The sequence below is a fragment of the Scomber scombrus genome, chromosome 7 (assembly GCF_963691925.1).
Source record: "Scomber scombrus chromosome 7, fScoSco1.1, whole genome shotgun sequence".
Classification (NCBI taxonomy): domain Eukaryota; kingdom Metazoa; phylum Chordata; class Actinopteri; order Scombriformes; family Scombridae; genus Scomber; species Scomber scombrus.
Window position 1 is genome coordinate 24,076,023 of NC_084976.1, and position 19,706 is coordinate 24,095,728.

The following is a 19,706-nucleotide window of genomic DNA, read 5'->3' on the forward strand; positions in this document are numbered from 1 at the left end:
CTTTGTGTGAGTGTGCTCTTTGTTTGCCCATAGTGTGCAGCCCACTTCTCACCTCAAAGCAGTACTCCTGTCCCAGGATGCTCGAGTGGACAGGTTTGATGATGGCGTCCTCATCCAGAGTGAGGTCCAGCGCTTCGGCAGCGCTGCTGGGAGACAGCAAGGACTCATGGGAGTGGGACTCTTTGAAGCTCTGCATCAAACGGGTCCTGGGAGGAGTGATAGTTGTGGTTAGATGTGGAGAGGGCAGAGAGGGCTTTCTTGTGGAAGATAGCATTACATTTCATTTCGGTATCATTGTGTCCTGACAAACATCCATATAAGTGCTTCACAAGATGTTGAATTTCAGCAAAAAATGGGATATTAACAACGCTAATATCTATGGGTAACAACTAGTTCATGTCTTTGAGTATATTTGTGAAGTTCAATATCATTAAACTCCACAAAATACGGAAACAACATATTCTTTAGCGAGGGAGGAAAACCCTTTCGTACAAAAGCTTTTTCTTTACCATATTTTATATTTCTTTAAGATAAATCCTAACATAAATTTAATTTGGTCCTGCTAGGCTGCTGCCTACACTGACCACATTCTGACTTTTCAACATTTTAGATGTATTCGCCAACAACCGCAAGTAATTAATGAATGCGTCCAGGCTATTAACCTTGTATCGCTAACAGGCAAAGAGAAATAAAGAGGAGACGCAACACTTCAGGTAATAAAAAATAATGAACATTCTGAAACTCGCCGCTCTAAATTATTCAACGGGCAGCTGTGAAGTGGACAGACTGATGTAATGCCACAAGGTTCATTAGTTGACTTTTAAAGAAAATCCAAAGGACCATGTGGACAGCAAAGTGACTCTGATCCTGTACACCTATTCTGAAATGCTCATTATAACCTTGTTTGAAATGTAAATGGTTGCTTATATCCTGTCAGCAATTAAACACAATCAAAAGGAAATATTATTCACGTGTTAAAGATTTGTCCATTTTTTCAGTTTGATTACAAAAAAAGTAAGAGGACTGCTAGACTAAAGGACAATACGCAGTGCACATTCATCTTATGACTTAATTTTTCTTTTTAGTCAAGTTTAACTCATATTTAAGAAGCTGTTTTTACAGATATATCCAGTATTTTCCTCTAGGAAAAAAAACAGGGTACAGTAAACTCAACACACAGTGTGTTAAAACCTTTCATATCAGTGACTCTTTTAATGTCATTAATCCTGACAGACATATGCACGTGGCTCACACTAACGAGTGAACAAGGTTTCCGCCAGAGCCCATCCATCATGCTCACCTCACTCCTACGTACACATGCATGCAAAGAGGCACAAAACCAGCTCAGCAGACGACCACAAAGTCAGTTAGACGGACGTTTGATGACACAGTGAGTCTAACCAGAGAACGAGGAGGGACGCTCAGGTGTGACGACGGAGTCAAAGAAGAAAAGAGGCAATAGAAATGTGGAAAAAGAAAGATTTAAAAAGAAAAAAGAGATTGTATGTCCTGTGTGCTGCATTCGACTCTAAGCTTCTCCCCTGCGCTCACACTGATTTTGCCTACGTTCAATCATAACATTCATCAACACAGCACTGATTACATGTACAGGACTGAGAGGGGGGAGAGAAGCAGAGCGAGAGAGAGAGAGAGAGAGACAGAGAGAGAGAGAGAGAGAGAGATAAAAATAGACCCAAAGGAATGAGTCAGATTGTGGGGAATACAGAAGAGAAAAGAGAAAAGAGTGGGGGAGGTCATGAGAGGATGTGAGAAAAAGGAAAGACTGAGAGAAAGAGGTGAGAGAAAAAGACCTCTCAAAGGAAATCGTGTTGATTATGTAAACAGTGGATCCTTTGGAGATGAAGCAAGTGAGAGCTTGGATAAGAGGGAATAAAGGATGCAAGAAGGTCAGAGTGGATAAAGAGATCGAGAAGAGAGCAGGAGTGCATACAGGTTGAGGAAAGTCTATGAAAGGTCTCAGTGGAGATAAATGAAAAGATGACACACACTTCAAATCTTATTAATCTTAACAGGTCACAACAAATCAGAGAAAACAACCTCACCAGTGATGATAGATTAAGGATTCAATCATCACCTTAAATATGTTCTGTGCCTCTTCACAGTGAACTATCAAGCAGAAGAGGTCTGACCTCAAAACACTGAATAAACTCTTGATAAGTAGAGCTAAAAAGATTAGAACAGTAAATCTACTGTTCAGTCAAATCAACAAATTATCTACAGCTATAGTGAAAATAGGTTCCAACATTTTTTTTGTTCCAGCTCCTTCAAAAGTGAGGATTATCTGGTTTTCTTTGTTTTATATCATCAAATACTGAATATCTTTGTACAACACAACATGCATTTTATGCTCTGAGAAACTGTCATGGGCATTTTTCACCATTTTCTGACATTTTATAGATCACACAATTCATTGATGAATCAAGAAAGAAACTCAGATTAATCAACAACAACTAACAAAAATAGTTAGTTGAAGCAAAAAAGAGAGTCAAACTTGAGCAGAGCAAAAAGCATAACTTTTTTAATTCAGTAAGGTTTGACTGACATTGATGAGGGCTAAAGGCTAAGATTAATTGCAACTATTTCAATAACTGGCAGATTATTAATTTCAACCCTCTGCTTCTCCTTCTTTTGTATCTTCTTAAATTGCATGTCTGTTTTAAAAAAAAATATATATTTTGTAACATTTTACAGGCTAAACAATTAATTTGTTAATTGAAAAAGCAACCAATAGATTCACTGATAATGAAAAATATACAAGATGTTATACAGAAAACACTAAAAATACATTTAAGTCATCACAGGGAACAAACTCTGTAATGTGTAGCAGCTACATGACAGGGTAGATACAGTATTGTACTGGAAGTATATGCTCAGATGAGTTCAAAATTTGTGGTATCAATCAATTAAAAGTATTTTTTTGGAAAAATAACTTTGAAAAAATATAAATATATCACCACAGATTTTACAGCCTATTTGGGAGCTCAAAGACATGTTTATGGCTGCATGAATTTCAATCCTTGGTGAGAAAGGGAATGTGTTCACAGCAAACTCTCCCTGGATAAATAAAGATAACAAAGAAAAATACAAATAAACAAAATTGCAGATGTTCGCCAACACAGAACACAGTTCGCCTGACAGAAATAACCCAGCCGCAAGGGCCTTGGCAAACAACCTCGACTTCACAACGCTCTTGACTTTTTTGTCCGTTCTGCTTCTCCTCTAGACCAACGGGGTATAATAGACATCCACCATCCCGTGTGAATAAATCATGTGGAAATACATCTTGGCAGGTACCTGGCTTGAAAAAGTTTTTAGCCTTCTCCTGAGTGCATTTTTGCCCTGCGTTTATATTATCAAGATGACCTTGCTCACATTTGAAGTTTGTCTTTGCTGCAGCTGTTAAGTAAGAGCTTTTAAATAAAATGAAGGGGAAAAATACTTGGGACACTTCGTTTTTTTTTATGACTTATTATGCAAATTTAAGGTGAAAAACATGATCCCTCATTAACTTCCCTCATAAAACCTACACCATACATCAGGGTGGAGGTGTAGATTTTGGGGGTTTTGGTTTTATGATGACTAAGATGTACTGCATATTTGCACCGAAGAGGCTGAACATTCAAAATAAAACTGCTGGTGTAAAATTGTTGTCATAAATACACCTTGACTACATTATTTGAAACCTACAAACTTAAAATTTTATACAGTGCTATTGTACATTTCTAAATAATTCCTCTGGAAACAAAACCAAAGCGCAACAACTCCAAAACAGAAACTCCCCAATATAAACTTCTGCCAAACCAAAATTTGCTCTGAACAATCTTTCCCCCCAAAATGTAGCCCTCTTGTGCTGTTGCCCCTGAAGAATGCCAGCACTGCTACAACTATCTACATGATACAGAAGAGGTATAATTAAGCAAATCTTCCGATGACTCATTATCTTCTGTGCAGCCACCATATGGCTGTCTGCTGGTTGCCATGGAGAGAAGGAGATGTTTTTTCATCGCCCTGGCAGAGAAACAGCGACAGTGCTGAGTGTTGTAATTGTAAGTGACACTGCACTGGGACATTGAGGAGTAAAATAAATAGCAATATATATATAAATGAATATATATATATATATATATAGAAAGATAGATGCTATATATTTTTTTGCATTTCTAGGTCAAAATTTCTCTGGAAAACAACACATGCTTATATGCCAATAGACACGCTGGTCCAGACTCTAAAATAATAATTTCTAACAAAAACTAAACATATTAAAAAAATTATAAAATAGCAAATGTCTGAGCAGCCTCCTCCTCCACATTATTAATGGAGTAAAAATCACCTTTCCCCCTTACTGACGCTGACTCCTAATTGCTTTAAGCTTTGAATGACTTCTAACTCTATTATGCTCCAAACCAACATCCCGTTAAAAATGCTTTGGGATGGATTGGAAAGGAAGTTGTTTTTCTGATGTCATAACATTTACATCAACAGGCTGGGAGAAACAGACCAAAAAAACATATTTCATCATACATTAATGCAGCTATACACTATCCACAGACCGTCATTGCCAAACAGAGCCAGACACAGCAGATTAATGCACATATGAATGCTCAAAATCCTTCACAAACATTCCTGCCTACACACACACACACACACACACACACACACACACACACACACACACACACACACACACACACACACACACACACACACACACACACACACACACACACACACTGACCTGTCTTGGTCGGCACTGCGGAAGCGGGGGAGGATCATGTGGCGGAAACTGCTGGTTCGGTCCAGTTTGGGCTGACTTTTAGCCCTCTTGATGGAGCCCTTCAACCTTCTACTGAGGAAACTCTGGGGCGGGTGGAGGAGAGCAACAACAAGGGCAAACAGATGGAGAAGGAGGGGAGGGGACGACGTGCAATGGCGTGGAGTGACGGAGACCGACAAGTGGTTGGCAAATATGAGCGGTTGAGTGGTGAAGAGAGGAGTGAGGTATGGATTGAGGAGAAAGATTGATGATCGTGAAATAAACATGATATGTATGAAGTCAGTGTGGTTTTGTGGCAGATGTAGTTAAGTAACACCAAAAATCAGATGGAGACACACACAAATGAAACACAGGATGCGTGATGGGGGAGAGCACAAGGTACATTTATTATCAACATGAAATCATACACCCACACATGTCCACTTGCTACAGAGAGCTGCAGTGTTGAAACAGAGCCTGTGGTGGGCAGTGGTGTGCCATACAGTCCCAAAGCATGTCTCACAAAGGAGCGCAGTTTGTCCTACATGAGCTTCCTTACAGAGTCACACAATCTGAGATACCAGAACAGCAATTTATTCATGTTTAAGGACGAATAGCTCTTGAAAAGGTTTGATGGATGTGTTTGTTCTCATTTCTTTATTGCGTGCTGTTATTGTTGGGTGCTTTATTAATTACAAAGTCCTTTATTGCTTTGTGTTTGGATTGAGAAGGGTATTATTTTATGGTGTGAAGCACTTTGTGTTACATTTCGTTCGTATAAAAAGTGCTTTACAAATAAAGTCTGATTGATTGATTGATTTGCAGGAACAATCTGCTCACAAGAACCTGAATGGACAGACTTAAAAGATGACTTTAACCCTAATTGGTCACATCAGAAGACACTTCCTATAGTGAGATACTGAGCAAGATTTCAAAGATCCTACAAATCATTCAAATGGGACCAAGTAAAAAAAGGACATTTGTATTAAGTGTGCATAAAATTTTAATTCTCTGACAGCGAGTAAGAAAATAGGTAGGTGGGGGGGAGGTGAAACCACACAAGAAAAGATGTGACATTTCCCACCAAAATAAACAGGTTTTCAGCTCACTAATAGCATTTTAAAACTAAGTTGTTTCAATTTTGTAGACCTTAAATGTCAAATTTCAAAGCTGTTTTCACACTCTAAATGTTAAAATGTGAACTGTGAAAGTAGCTTTATAGCTCAAATGCCTTTAAAACATGCATGAAATATCGCTTTTTCTTTCTTATCTGACACTGTGATGCAAAGAAGCTACAGCCATGCAGCTATCAGGTGCCTTCTGAGAATTCACAATCATATAATTTATATATACCTATAGCATAACAGTATTATTCAGTTGGTGAACGAATGCAGGGAAATGACACTTCGTCATCTGGCATGAGTCAAGTGGCTTTGAAGCCTGTCTTGAGGATATGACTAAAGACTTGGCTCCATCTGCTGGTTCCAAGCTAATAGCCTGCATGACTAAATCTTATTCGATTAACTGCTCTGTCCGACACTTTAAGTCTCAAAAAGTCAAAGTATTCAATACAGAGAGAGAAAAACATGCATTACAATAAGCTCCAATAAAGTGAGGTAATAGTGGGAACATCTTCACTGGGCTGCATTTGCATGCACAAATTTACGCTGGTGCTAGATGGTTTCAGGTTCATTTCAGGTTGAAACAGATTCAGCGGCTATTTGTAAAGTAATTTTTTTTTAAATTGTCAAACAAGCCTTCAAATGAACTGCTAACAAAGATAATCAAAATACTGAAAGACAATGTGTTTTTTTTTAGGAGATTATTTCAAAGCCAATACCTAGAGCATATAATTATTGACAGTATGCAAAGAGTAAAGTAATAACAAAGGCAGAAAAGTTTAGTCTGCATCCTAAGTTTACAGTGTCTCTCCTCATGCCCCACAGGCTTACTCATCCAATCAGAGAACCTGAAATATTGATATGAAAACACTCATCTCAGTCTCTATGAAATAATGATGAAACACAAAAACTTTGACCCAGCCAAATTGAAGCTTCACATTAGTTTAATGGATTAGCTGGCTCCTGGAATTTTCAAGTGTGCCGAAGCTGTTTTATCATAGCGGCAACAGTGAGCGGACAGCAGATTTCTGAAGGGAGGAAAACAAGTCCTGCTATTTCCAGCTACGGTGACAGTGTGCAAACACTGGCAGCAATAATGGAAAGGAGACGGGCAACATTGATGGTTGGCAAAAATGTAATAAGACATCAATCTATCTTTTTAAGCCCTTTCATGTGCACGTTTAATACCTTGTGATTGAGTTTCTGTCGCCATGAATAAAACAATAAACAGATTATTTCTGTCCACAGACAGAACGTATTTCGCTGTCGGCTCCTCTATCTTCTTTGACTGAGGTTGCTTCCAGTATAAAAAGAGAGACATGATGATCCCAGGAGAAGCAGTGACAGTCTTTAGTGTTGCTTGTCTTTTGTAGTCATTTTGCGTGTTTTAGCCCATTTACTACAAGTCACTTTACATCACCGTAAACTGTGCTGCTGGGTTTTATAAACCTGAACATATTTTTCCCTCCATTCCAGGCAACCAGTGGTTCGCTCTCATTTGTGTATAATATGGAAATCCATTAACAGACTGCTGAAAATGGTTCTGCATTTTGTCACAGTGAACATGAATTCATCTTACGTTACATAATAGGCTAATTGATTTTCACACCTTTGAGAAATAAATGGAAACCAATGGAACAAATTCATAGTCAGTTTGGACTAAAAAGCTAAAACCTGCAAACACACTGCTCCATTAAGATGTGCTAATAATACTGTAAGTATGAGTTCACCCAGACTTCAGAAACCAAACTGAATGCAGTCTCCCACATTTACACATAATACTGTATGTAAATGTAGCCAGTGTCTCTGCATCAGCCATGTTTGTGTCACATACCTCAACAGGGGGCAATGGTGCAATTAACGGTCCTCCCGCCACTGGACTCGAACCGGCAGCCCTCCAGTCTCCGCCCCAGTACGAAAAGGGGGGGGAGGAGGAGTAGGCAGCAGGCGAGTGGGGCAGGGTGTAAGACAGGGAGGGGGAGAGGGGCAGCGAGCGGGGCAAGGTGGGCGTACCGGCCCCCTTTTTGGAGCCCTTTTGGAACTGCTGCTGCTGGTAAAAGGTGAGGGAGGGGGAGACGGCCAGGGAGAGGGGGAAAGGGTGAGGCGGGGTGCCGCTGGCCCGGCGGCCGCAGGTGTGCGGCGGGCCCAGGGCGGGAGGAGGAAGTAGGGAGAGCGAGAGGGACGGAGGCAGCGAGCGAGGCTGGGAACAGGGAGGGTTACTCACGGATTGTCGGAAGGGTTGAAGGGGGGCAGTGGGAGGGACCTCCATGCTGGGCTGCTTCCCTGTGGCTATGCTCTTCCGCCGGGCGCGATGATCTGAATGAAGAAGAGACAGAGAAAGAGAGGGTCGACAGGTGAAACGGTAATATACATCAGCGGATAGGAAACATCAAAGGCAAAATGAGGACACGACAAAAACTGCGGTGCCGACACACAGGTAGAGTGAGAGGATGTGGAGAGAGAAAGAGAGGGTCATTGCGGAAATAAACAGCTACTGGAGACCTTTTCACTGACCTTTCATCTGCCTAAAGGAATGAAAGAGGAGACAATACAGATAGAGGTCAAAGGTGGGCGAGGCAGAAATAAAACCATGCAGGGTCACACTCATCCACCTAAACGACTGATGCCTCCACTGTTACAAACACACTTTCATCCGTGAAGGGGAGGCGGTTGATAAAGTGAGCGACAGACTATCGGAGAGATAGATTTTCTGTCTGGACATCAGATGAGGCGAATGTTAACAGTCTGCGTGCTGCGGGGAGGGGCTGAGAGATGCATGGACAGAGAGGAGCGAGCATTAAACAAACAAAGCACTTATTGACTTCCGTCTGCGAGTTGGTGCCTAATGCACTGAATTGGTCAGTGAGGGAATAATCTCCTGTCCTACGCTTGATGGATGACAGAAAGAGTGTGAATGTACAGTTAGAAAACACAAGAGGCCCAGTTGACCTGTTTGGCCTGTTTACTAAAAGCAGCACCAAACAATTACATCAGGAACCAGAGCGAATGTGTACATGAAAGTATTGCCTCGCTGGTCGTCAGTATTGGTCGTCTTCCACTTCCACGTCCCTACTGTCCTTCCACCAAACTCAATAAATATCAATGTCTGTCTCAGCACCAGTGCCCTCAAGGCAAATTCCTGTACATGCCACTGTATGATGAAAGTGACTTCTGAGACAGCCAGTAAAAAAATAAAAAAATAAAAGACCAAGAAAAAGTCCTTCATGTTTCACAGAGCAAAGTCACGAATCCCTCTGCTTGTGTGAGATTCTCAGACTAAAACCATATATAACAGAAGCTTCATTTATATTATTTATTTTGTTACTATGTGACTGATTTGTGAAGCAATGTATCAAATTAAAGTTGTTTTATGTTTTAATTGAAAGAACTTGTATATAAAGTATATTTTGACAGTTTTTCTAATAATTTATTTTATGTGAAGCACTTTAAAATGACAGTCCAGACTCAAGTATTTGCCGATCAACTACCTTCGATATCTCTTCAGCCTCATTAACATCTTATTCACTTGCATGATCACCTCTTTACTTCTCATATTGACACACAGCTCCACCTCAATCTAAACCGGAACGCTCTATCAACCGTATGTATACTCTTTTGTGCACCACACAGCTGCCCAAGAAACATATAGTAGTAGGTTAGTACTTATTAGCCAAGTGTCCAAATACTCTTGAACCTTTCCAATGTGGGCACTGTGTTAAAAAGGCTATACATAACACACTTGGCACTTTAATGTAATATCCATTATTTATTTCGAGTTGAATGTGCTGCAGCAAAGAGCCTGAAGAATAAAAAATATGTACTTGTCCAAATACTTAGAGTCTGGACTGTATTCTTCCTAAATGTAAGGTATATTTATCTATATAACATAATTGGTCTTTAATTTTTTAGTTCTTTAATAACTGTCTCACAGTTTTTCTATTTCAATACATTTGCTTTAAAGGTGACATATTATACTTTACTAGTGAGTCCTGTCTTTTACTCGCCCTAGCAAATGCAAATGCTGGGACTATGTGAGTACTTTTATGTTGAAAAAAAAAAAGAAAAAACAACTTCCTAATCATAAAACAATCAAATATGTTGTTTTGACCACGCACTACGGAGAAAAACATAGGAGCATTTCTTAATCTGGCACCCCTATTGGTAGTAATCAGCAGGACAACATAATTCTGTGCTTACAAATCAATGTAATAAAATAATGATGTGATGACACTGTGGTTGAGGTCTGATTAGGTTTAGGCACAAAACCCACTTGGTTAGGTTGAGGGAAAGATCAGAGTTTGGGGTAAAATGATCACTTTGTTTGAGAAACATGTGGTGTGGGGTAAAGTTACTACTTCTTTAAACTTAGGTGACCCATGTGGTCATGGCTATACAATAGTAACCATGGGGTTAAGGTTAGGAGACAATCGTGATTACGTTTTTTTAAAAGACTGTCCTGACTCACGATTGGAAATGGGAAACAAACAGCTTTTTCCTGTGGCAAGGTCCACTGTTGGGTTATAACTTCCATCCACCCGCCTCCTCCGAATAAGGAAAGTGATCGACATAAATATACCTTATCTCACCTGCACCACAGCTCCGGGTCATAAATACTATTATTAGATGGCATCTGTCACTCAAACGTAACAACAAGTTGTTTTTGGGAGGACAGTAGCTTCCTAAAACATTAGGAAAGAAAATAATGGAGGGGAGGATCTTATAAACCCATAGGACACATATTTAATTACACATATTTAAATGTGAATTTTGCGAAATACGTGGAGGACAGTGTAGCGGACAGTGTTGCATGTTTGTGGAATATCTAAATTTACAGTTTCTTGAGTGTTAGTATGTATAAAACTGAAGTTATCATTGCTTCTGCATTACTGCCTTCAAGACAAATTCTTCAGTATTTCTTGTGGGAATATTGTACATTGAACTGATATTTATTTTCTATCACGTATCCAAATGTTACATCACACAATGATGACAGATGTTATTGCCACCTCTCAGCCACATGGAGATATAAAAGCTGCAATTAGGTTAGCAAAACCTGCAATCAAATGATCTTTACATATTTTATTTATTTCTTTAATTTCTCAAATATACTGTATTTCGTCAATCTATTCTTCACCTTAATAGCAGTATGTCACTGAATGTTAGCAGGGAGGGGGTGCAAAATTAAAATAACTATGGGAAGGCTTCAGTTCACATAACATCACTGTCTAAAGAGTATTCCTTGCTGCTGCTTTTCTTTCCCTTTTCTTCCCAAGTTCTGCAAGAAACACAGAAACATTGTGACCTCTCACCACAACAGCAGCCACATATAAAGATATTGATCATCTGCAGAGAATTCTAGCTATGGGCTGGGATCTCACGAGGGAGAGTATGTACTGTAAGTGCACAGCCACACAGCTGAAAATAAACTCTAAAAACACAATTTAGGCTATTCACTGGGCATCCTCACCCACAGTGAATATATGTAAAGTTATGAGGAGCCAGCAGAGTGTTACACATTTCCAGTGAATGAGAATGAAACAATCCCTCGTCTAATAAAGCCAGGGTGACCACCTATGTAGAAGCCCTGCTTGGACAATCATTTTTATGATCTCCAATCTACAGCAGGGGGATATCAAAGGCTACTTTACATCTCTGCATGTTTTTTCCTGTTCCTTTCCTATTTTTTTCCCCCTATTCTTCCAGATGTAAGTTGGTTACATTTCTTTGTTTGTTCTTACTTCTTGATATCTTTCTGCATTTCAGCCTTTTCATCTTGATCATGTTTCATATCTCTGCTCATTCCTTGCGCTCTCCCTCTCTCAGCCTCTTCTGTCACACAGTCACACTATTCAGACACATACCTCCTCTCTCCCACGCAGCAATTTTACATAATTCAAATAGTGCATTTATCCCTCTACCTCTCTTCAGCCCCTGATCTCTCTCTTCTCTCTTTCTCATTTTCTTTCTCCTCCTTGCAACCTCTTCTTGTTTTCATATCCATCCTTTCCTTTCCTTCCCTTCAGTATGTGTGGTATATATAGCCCTCCATTTTCTCCATACTTGCCTTTATCTGTATCTATCTGTATTCCTCTTTTATCCTCATCGGCCCTCTCCTTTCGCACTCTTCCATTTACCTGTCGAAATGGCCATCTTTTCACTGCGAGCCTGCCCATCTTTCTGTCTGCAGTCCTAACATTTTCTCCAACCCACACAAGGCGGGAAAAACATGACCACGGAGGTGTTTGTCACCCTGTCTAGACATCCAGACAGTGTCTTTTTGCCCAAATCAACAGCTTCAAAACTACCAGATGAAACTCTGTAAACTGGATGACTGGTGAAGGAGTCTTCCAAATTAAATCAGAGAAAGCAGATATTAAAAGGTTGCTGAAAAATCACAGGAGAAGAGAGAAAACTCAACATCCAGCCACCATTTACATGGTGTCAAGAGCGCTTTTGAAGGCTGATTGTAATTGCATGATAAGTTAATTTTGATCTTGTCAAAATCGCATTTTATAACAGGGTTGCATAATCGCAAACCTTTTTATTTAGAATAATTTAGACCTACACTTACAGGATGACTGACACTAAATTATACGGTTTGGAACATTTTATGTAATTGATAGACTAAATCATTCTAGGAATTGATTGCATTTACTTTGGAGTTATTTTAGAGTTCTGGTTCATGAACTTCTTTTTAAATATTCATCTTATGTAGTTGCCTCACTTTCTCACAGTAGTATTAACAGCTTCTTAGGTGTTTGTTACTCTGCAAGAAATATTAATTGACAGCAATTACCAAGGGTGAAGCCATGTACCGATGGAGGTTATGCCATCATTATGTATGCATCATAACTGCAACCATCTCAATTAAAAGGCCTTGTAACAGTGATATTGAGATCCTCTTCTGAATTTATTGTTTCCCAAACTAATTAGTTTCCCCTGGAGGAGCAGATTGTGCCAAGGAGAGAAGAATGATTTAGGATCCAACTGGCATCAGTCTTACGGTAACAAAACCAAAGTTGAGGCAGTTTTTGTGGGTATAGCTATAGACAGCAAGATCAGAAAAAACAAGCCATCAGTGGGTTGTTGTACTATTCTAACCCTTAGGGTGATATAAAAAAAACAACAACAACAAAAAATACTTCCCTTTGGTGCCAATTTGGAGTCATAAGATTCTGAGAGAGCATGTGCTTTATTACATCCTCCAATGGAGGGTTTCATTGGGGCGGGAGACCAACCAAATCTGTCTGCTTTAAGTAGTTACAAAAACACCTACTTTTCTATGTTTGGAAGTTTATTTGTTGTGATGTGACTAATCACAGTATATTTTTGCAACGAAAAGTGAGAGATAGATAAATTAATTTTTTTATGTTGCAATATGTTGTCAAGTGAACTCTAACCCACAAAACAAAACGATGATGATAATTATTCACAAGTAATAAACTGTCTTAGTAAGCATTATGTTTATACAAAGTCATCACTTGCAGCAGTTTGTGTTCAAATTATATTTCATACAGAAATTGCTGAGCAAGAATCCCATGCGCCATGTAAGCATTTACTTTCCTAATCTCTAAAGAGACTCAGAAACTGTGGTGGAATTTAAATACAGTTTGACCTCCAAAACATCATATCTAGACTTCCCCAGTTCAAACACATTGTCTGCTTTTACTCTTATTCTTCTGTATTTACCCAGACATGAGAACAATCATATATCAATAATTTCTATTTGATCACAGAGGGCAGATTACTTTTGACTTACAGTATACAGCACATACATAATGGACATAGGTCTGTAAAAACAATGCTTTACTGAGAGCAGAGTATATTCTTTATTTATTTATTGGTTTATTTCATAGGGGAAAAAGCAAGTTAATAAACATTGCTGTAAGTGTGTTACAATTAGTCAATAGGTTTTTCATTTTTCATCTGTAGTTCCTCAACAGATGCTATATAGAGTAGTCACTCTATGAAGATTAAAATGAGATTAGTTATTAAAATGGTTTATAAGCATTCAGAGAAATGATATAAAAAGAGGATATTACTGTCAGTAAAGATATACATGAATTTAATATGATTTATGATTGCAAAAAACTATTTAATTTACAAAATAATCTGTTTATCTGTATATGCAGTTGATTCAAAATCTCTCAGTGAAATATCGTCAAAAGCTAGAAAGTGGACCTTGAGTTAAAATTGATAAAAATAAAAAAGTCAGTTTTTCATTTATCAAGCAAGAACCACAACAAAATGGAAAGTTCATTTGTCTCTTTACCAGTGAAAAAAATCTAATTGAATCGCAAATTTTAATTGACCTTTTAGAAAATCGGTAAAGAAAATGCAAATTACTATGTGATTCCACCCACTGCTGTTTTGTGAATATTAATAGTTGTGTGCATTGAAGTAAACAGCTGGTGGAACTGATTCCCGTATCAAGTGCAGTAAACCACAAAAAGAAGAAGATGGCGCAATGCGATGACGTAATCAATGCAGCAAGTTGAAGTGATGGAAAACGTGATACAAATTCAGATGATGGAGAGCATGATGGACAGTGGAAATGGAGACTGTTGAACAGTTAACATCACAGTTCCTTGCTTTTGGAGGCATTTCAGCCCTGTGTCAGTTATGTAGAGATGTTCACAGGCTTACTGTACACCATTTATTCACTAAATCTGTATTCCATCGCATTTCATCACATTTTGCTTTTATCGATACATCAACTTTTCCGCCTCATCCAAGCATAAACATTTATTCTGTGATTTATCAATTTTTTTCACACTTTTTTATGTACAACTTGAAAAAATGCATAAAAACTAGTGGATGGAAACCCATTTATAGGTTTCTGAAAAATTTCCTCTTTCCCAATAAAACTGATATCCTTTTTGTTTGATTGATTTCTCTCTGCATTATCTCTAAAATAAACCTACAGTTTAAAAAGAAAATAAATCAGTTAAGACTCTCAAAATGCCACTTGACCTAATGGCTAAATTACGTTGACCCCAAATCCACTTCTAGCAGTTGGATCATCTAGAAACCTGATTCAGACCTTCAGTAGTCAAATCAGAATATGGCTTCAAACTTATAACAGTGAATGAGTATTTCACTGCTTTAATTGTGAATTTTGTTCCCTTTAATGACCAAAACACATCAAGTTCTGTCCAGGGTCAGCTTTCTGATTTAAATTAAGCTTATGCTTCTGTCTTTTTTACCCCATATTTATGTCAATGTCACACTATGTGCTGTATTTACATGTAAAAATACATGTAGCCACTAGCAACACAACATCAGCTACAGCAACACACAAAACTATCATCACTCTTTTCTTCACAGGTGGACCAGCTACCCAACGCTTGATGGCTATACCCGCTGGCATTATCTCCTCTTCAACAGTAAGATACTTCAGAAAGAAAATGGCTTCAATCACATCAACATCGTTAATGGTACTGCTTCAGGTTATATCTAACAAAGTGTCTGGGACCCAGCCGTTAAGTTTTCTCTTTTTCTTGTCGGAAGAAGACGAAACAATGACTTGCAATAAAGCTCTTCCACAATCAGAATGCAGCAGCTACACCGTCTGGATACCTCCTATGTTTTTTAACATGCACCTCGATTTGCTCCGCAGGCTGCATTATCTATCATCTGGTAAGAGTAGGCGCCAAGAGCAAGTTTTGGAAAATGGTACTCTTCAACTTGAATACAGACCAAAATTTGTTTCTCTAACATAATACAAGCGTACCTGCTCCTTTTTTCACATTTAACATGCAGAGAGTGGAGAAATGTGGGCGGCAGTGTGTGCGAAGACTCATTCAGAATCAGTATATAAATCATCCGATCCTCAGTCGTTATAAAACTGGAGGGATATGAGACGGGTGCAGTTAATACTGAGGAAAGACAAATGAAAACGCAAAAAGAGGTGGCATGGTCACTGGCTTTTTTTTTTTTTAAGACATGAATTCTCACTTTAATGGTTGTCTAAATTAATCAAAGCCATTAAGTGTTCCTTCTATTAAAACACTTACAAAAGCATTAGTCTGGAACAAAAAAGAAAAAAGAAAAAGTCTGGACAGGTCCATTTAAAGCTATTTCTCACTCACTCTCTTTTTTTGATCACAAACCAGGCTCTGTATTTTGTTGCCATGGCAACCTTTTTTTTTCTTTCCTGAAGTACCTTACATTTTAGTTTCAAACATACTATTCAGCAAAGCTCTGAATGCAGAAGGTGCTCAGGCATTTGTGCACATATTAGGCTATTATATGGGCGCATCCATATATGCTTTGTCACAAACACACAAACACAAAGCGGTGGAATGCATTCAGCAGCCACTGAGACATTTGATAGATCACAGTAAATCATTTAAAAGCTTCATTAGTCTTGGGATCACTGCTGATGACTGACACGATGTGTTAATGAGTCTGATTATGAGCAGCATTGAAACGGAAGGTGTGAGGACATCTGGAGACCTGCTTTGATTTTCACTGTTGTACCTATTTTAAAATTCGATTATGTAACTATTGTTTAGAGATGATGTAAAGGCATGAAAAGCAGACAGTGTGGCTGAGGCATCATCATGTCATGAGAGGTTGTGATTCAGCCTTACTGGGGTCACGGTGAATGTAGATATGCTTGTCTCAATTATTTAGCAGCTTAATAAATCATCCATGTGCTGAAATAACATTGTTCAAGTTGCTCATTCTTACAGTCACTGCGATTAAATGTTTGACACCTTGGCTTTTGGAAAGATGGCCAGCTGCATGCTAATGAAGATTTTATCCACGATTAATAAAAAAAAGTGTTTCAGCAAATCTTGTGGATCTTGTGGATTGTCGGATCACTGTCATCACAAATGAGACCACATTTCTACACTGTATTGACATGTGATGTGTATCTAGATCATTGTTTCTCAACCAAGTGTCCATGGTGTAATCGCAAGTCTAAGAAATAATTAAATATATATTTCAAAAAGATCTTAAGGCCTTTACAGATGGACTGTATTTCCTCAAATAATGACTGGGGCCTTTCTTTACCTCAGCAGCAGAAGCTGACAAGCCTTTATTTGAAGCAGACTTGTATTAGAGGCAGGCTTTTATTTCTTTGGTTTGATAAGTACATTAAAGTTATATTTTAGCTCCCTTTTGCCCTGTTAAAGTTACGGTGATATGCAAATACAAACACTTTACCGTATCCGTTTAAACTAAAAGCCCTCTAGTGTTTCAGTGAACCTTTCATTTCTTTAAAAAAAGGCTTTTATCGTAAAACATTTGCAGGGGTGTGTCGAGGAAAATTCATTGACTTCAAGGTTCGGCATACAGCACACAAAAACGTAGTTTAAAAAAACAAACACAAAAAAGAAGAAGAAGAGTTTTTCAAGTGGCTAAAATGAAACAAACCAAAAAGGAGACTCCTCTGGTCATTTTGGACATTTTGAAGGTCCACTGCAGGAGAAAACCAAGACAGAGAGCATAAAGAGGCAACATATAGGGATTATATCAGAAGATTACATCATGCTCATGTTAACTTGCCTAATCATTTGTCAAACTGTTTAGGATTGTTTTGGGAAACATGGGTTTGGGTGGTCTCCTCAGGTACACTCAAAAAATGCAGGGATCTGGTACAAGGTACACAGTGTGTGATATAGTGGCCTGAGATTTACCACGATGGAACAAAAAAGTGTCAATGGCATACACAATGTAATAAATACATAAATGTTAGTGTACTGGTCACCATAGATTTCAGACACAGCTAATAATTGGCTGTGTTATTGTCATTTTGTTTCTGGCCACATTGTTAGTGGATGTTGAAATGCAAGTTTGGATTGATGGAGCTGGAGGACTTGTCAACAAACAGGTTGAAGAAAGGGTTTGGAAATAGCAGGAAGCAGCTGAAATGGGTAAAATCCACTCACAATGAAAACCAGACCACCTGTAGATAAACAATCTGATGTGTTCTGAGTGGATTTAACCTTGTCCCAGACCTTTTTTATGTTCAAAGAATAGTTGCACATTTTGGGCACTCTATTTCCTGCTTAGAGTTAGTTGAGATGATTGATCGCTCACTTGAGGATGTGTGTTAACTATGGAGCTACAGTGGTGTAGCGATTACCTTAGTTTTGCATGAACAATACAAGCAGTAGGACACTGATAGTTCAAAAATATTATAAACTAATACTAATAAAGACATTTTGTATTTCTTTGTTTAAACCACGCAATCAGAAACATAAAAAAAGCAAATGTGTGGGTTTTTTTTACATGCTGTATTTATTTTTTGGCAGCACTGTGACTTTCTGGAATTTTCTCGTCATTGTGACGTTAGGGGAAAACAGCAGAGATGCTGCACAGAAGTGAAGGATAGATTCATTGTTGTTCATCAAGAGGTGGTTACAAAAAGTAATGGCTTTCAGACCACAAAGACCACTCATTTTTTATTTTCAATTATCTATTTGTGCAGAGATGAAACAAATTACATACACTGTGTTTATTATTGAACTTTAGAGGAGTTGGTCAGTGTATTTTTTAACTTTAGACAGAGACAGGCTAGCTGTTTCTCTCTGCTTTCATTCTTTACACTAGGCTCGGATAATTTCCTGCTAGCTAAAACTCTGTACTTAATGGGCAGACATGAGAGTGGAATCTCTTGATCTATACCTTTCTGCAAGAGAGACATTAAGTGTATTCCCACAATGTAATCCTTTAATACCAGGTGTAAAAAGGGTCTTAAAGTCCGTTCAGAAATGCCAACAACATCAATGTGGGGCTGCAACTTATAATTATTTTAATTTTTCATTAACCTCTTAATATTTTTCTTCAATTATGACTTACCGTATTATATTATATATTCAATACTGATATATTATTTAAACTGTTTTATCCATAAAATGTCAGAAAATCATAAAACATGATTGCAGAGCACTAGATGCCATCCTTTAACTGTTTGTTTTGTTCAAATAGCAGTCCAAAATGATGATGATTGATTATCAGTTCATTAGCTCATCATTTCAGCACTAGATCAGTGTATACATAGAAAAAAAAAATCTTCCATCTCTCATGCAGTACCATACAGGCACGTGTTCACATGTGCTAACAACCAGTTTGCGTGTTCACATGTTTGTGTGTATTGCCATGTTCTAGGCAACATATAAAATGCTGTGCTTGTTCATTGTGAATGTAAATCTGATGTCAAGCTGAAAGCTGAAGAGGGGATGTGTGGGTGGCAATCGCTTCCAGCTTAGACCCTCTGAGAGAACTGAGAGAGAGACAGAGTTAAAAGAGTGGGAGGGAGGGATGTAGACACACATGAGTAAGAGGTTGGTATAAAAAAAAAATAGAAAAGGAACGTGGTGTGTGCGTATGTGTGTGTGTGTGTGTGTGGTGGTGGTAAGTGTGTTTGTGTAGGAGTAGCAGGGACAGCGCAAGAGAAAAAACTATATGGAGTGAAGACAGGACGACAGAAAGAGAGAGAGCTAGAGGAAAAAGAAAACGGAAAAAGGAAGAGAGTGAAATGGAGGAGATGCATCTGAGAGAGCGTTAACAAGAGAGAGGAGGGAGAGGGGGGAGTTGCACAGAGGAAGGGGGAGTTGGATGGAGAGAGGGAGGGAGCACAAGAGGCAGAGATGGAGGCTGGAGAGGGAGTGGGTGTCTTAATAGCGCTGAAACGCTCAGGGCTTTTTGTATGTTTGCCTTTGTTATGATAGAACGCTGGTTGGCTCCCTGTTTGCTTTTGATCCATGAACTGTGACTACAAATGTAAGGCAGTCTCTCCTGTGTTTTGAAGTACAATGCAGCGGCTACAGTACATCTGGGACTCTCATTACATAATT

At 38.6% G+C, this 19,706-nt stretch overlaps 2 protein-coding genes across 2 annotated transcripts in view; both read right to left on the bottom strand.

Moving 5' to 3' along the window:
* Window positions 1–19,706, bottom strand: part of ankmy2a (ankyrin repeat and MYND domain containing 2a) — a 366,395-nt gene that overhangs the window by 188,668 nt on the left and 158,021 nt on the right. The window lies entirely within an intron of this gene.
* The window catches only part of syngap1b (synaptic Ras GTPase activating protein 1b), a 102,827-nt gene that overhangs the window by 26,558 nt on the left and 56,563 nt on the right, over window positions 1–19,706 (bottom strand). Inside the window, exons 3-5 of the mRNA XM_062422502.1 lie at window positions 8,120–8,211; window positions 4,757–4,878; window positions 53–206 (exon numbers count right to left, since the gene is read on the bottom strand). Of these exons, the coding sequence (XP_062278486.1) occupies window positions 53–206; window positions 4,757–4,878; window positions 8,120–8,211 (368 nt within the window). The remainder of the gene's footprint in view (window positions 1–52; window positions 207–4,756; window positions 4,879–8,119; window positions 8,212–19,706) is intronic.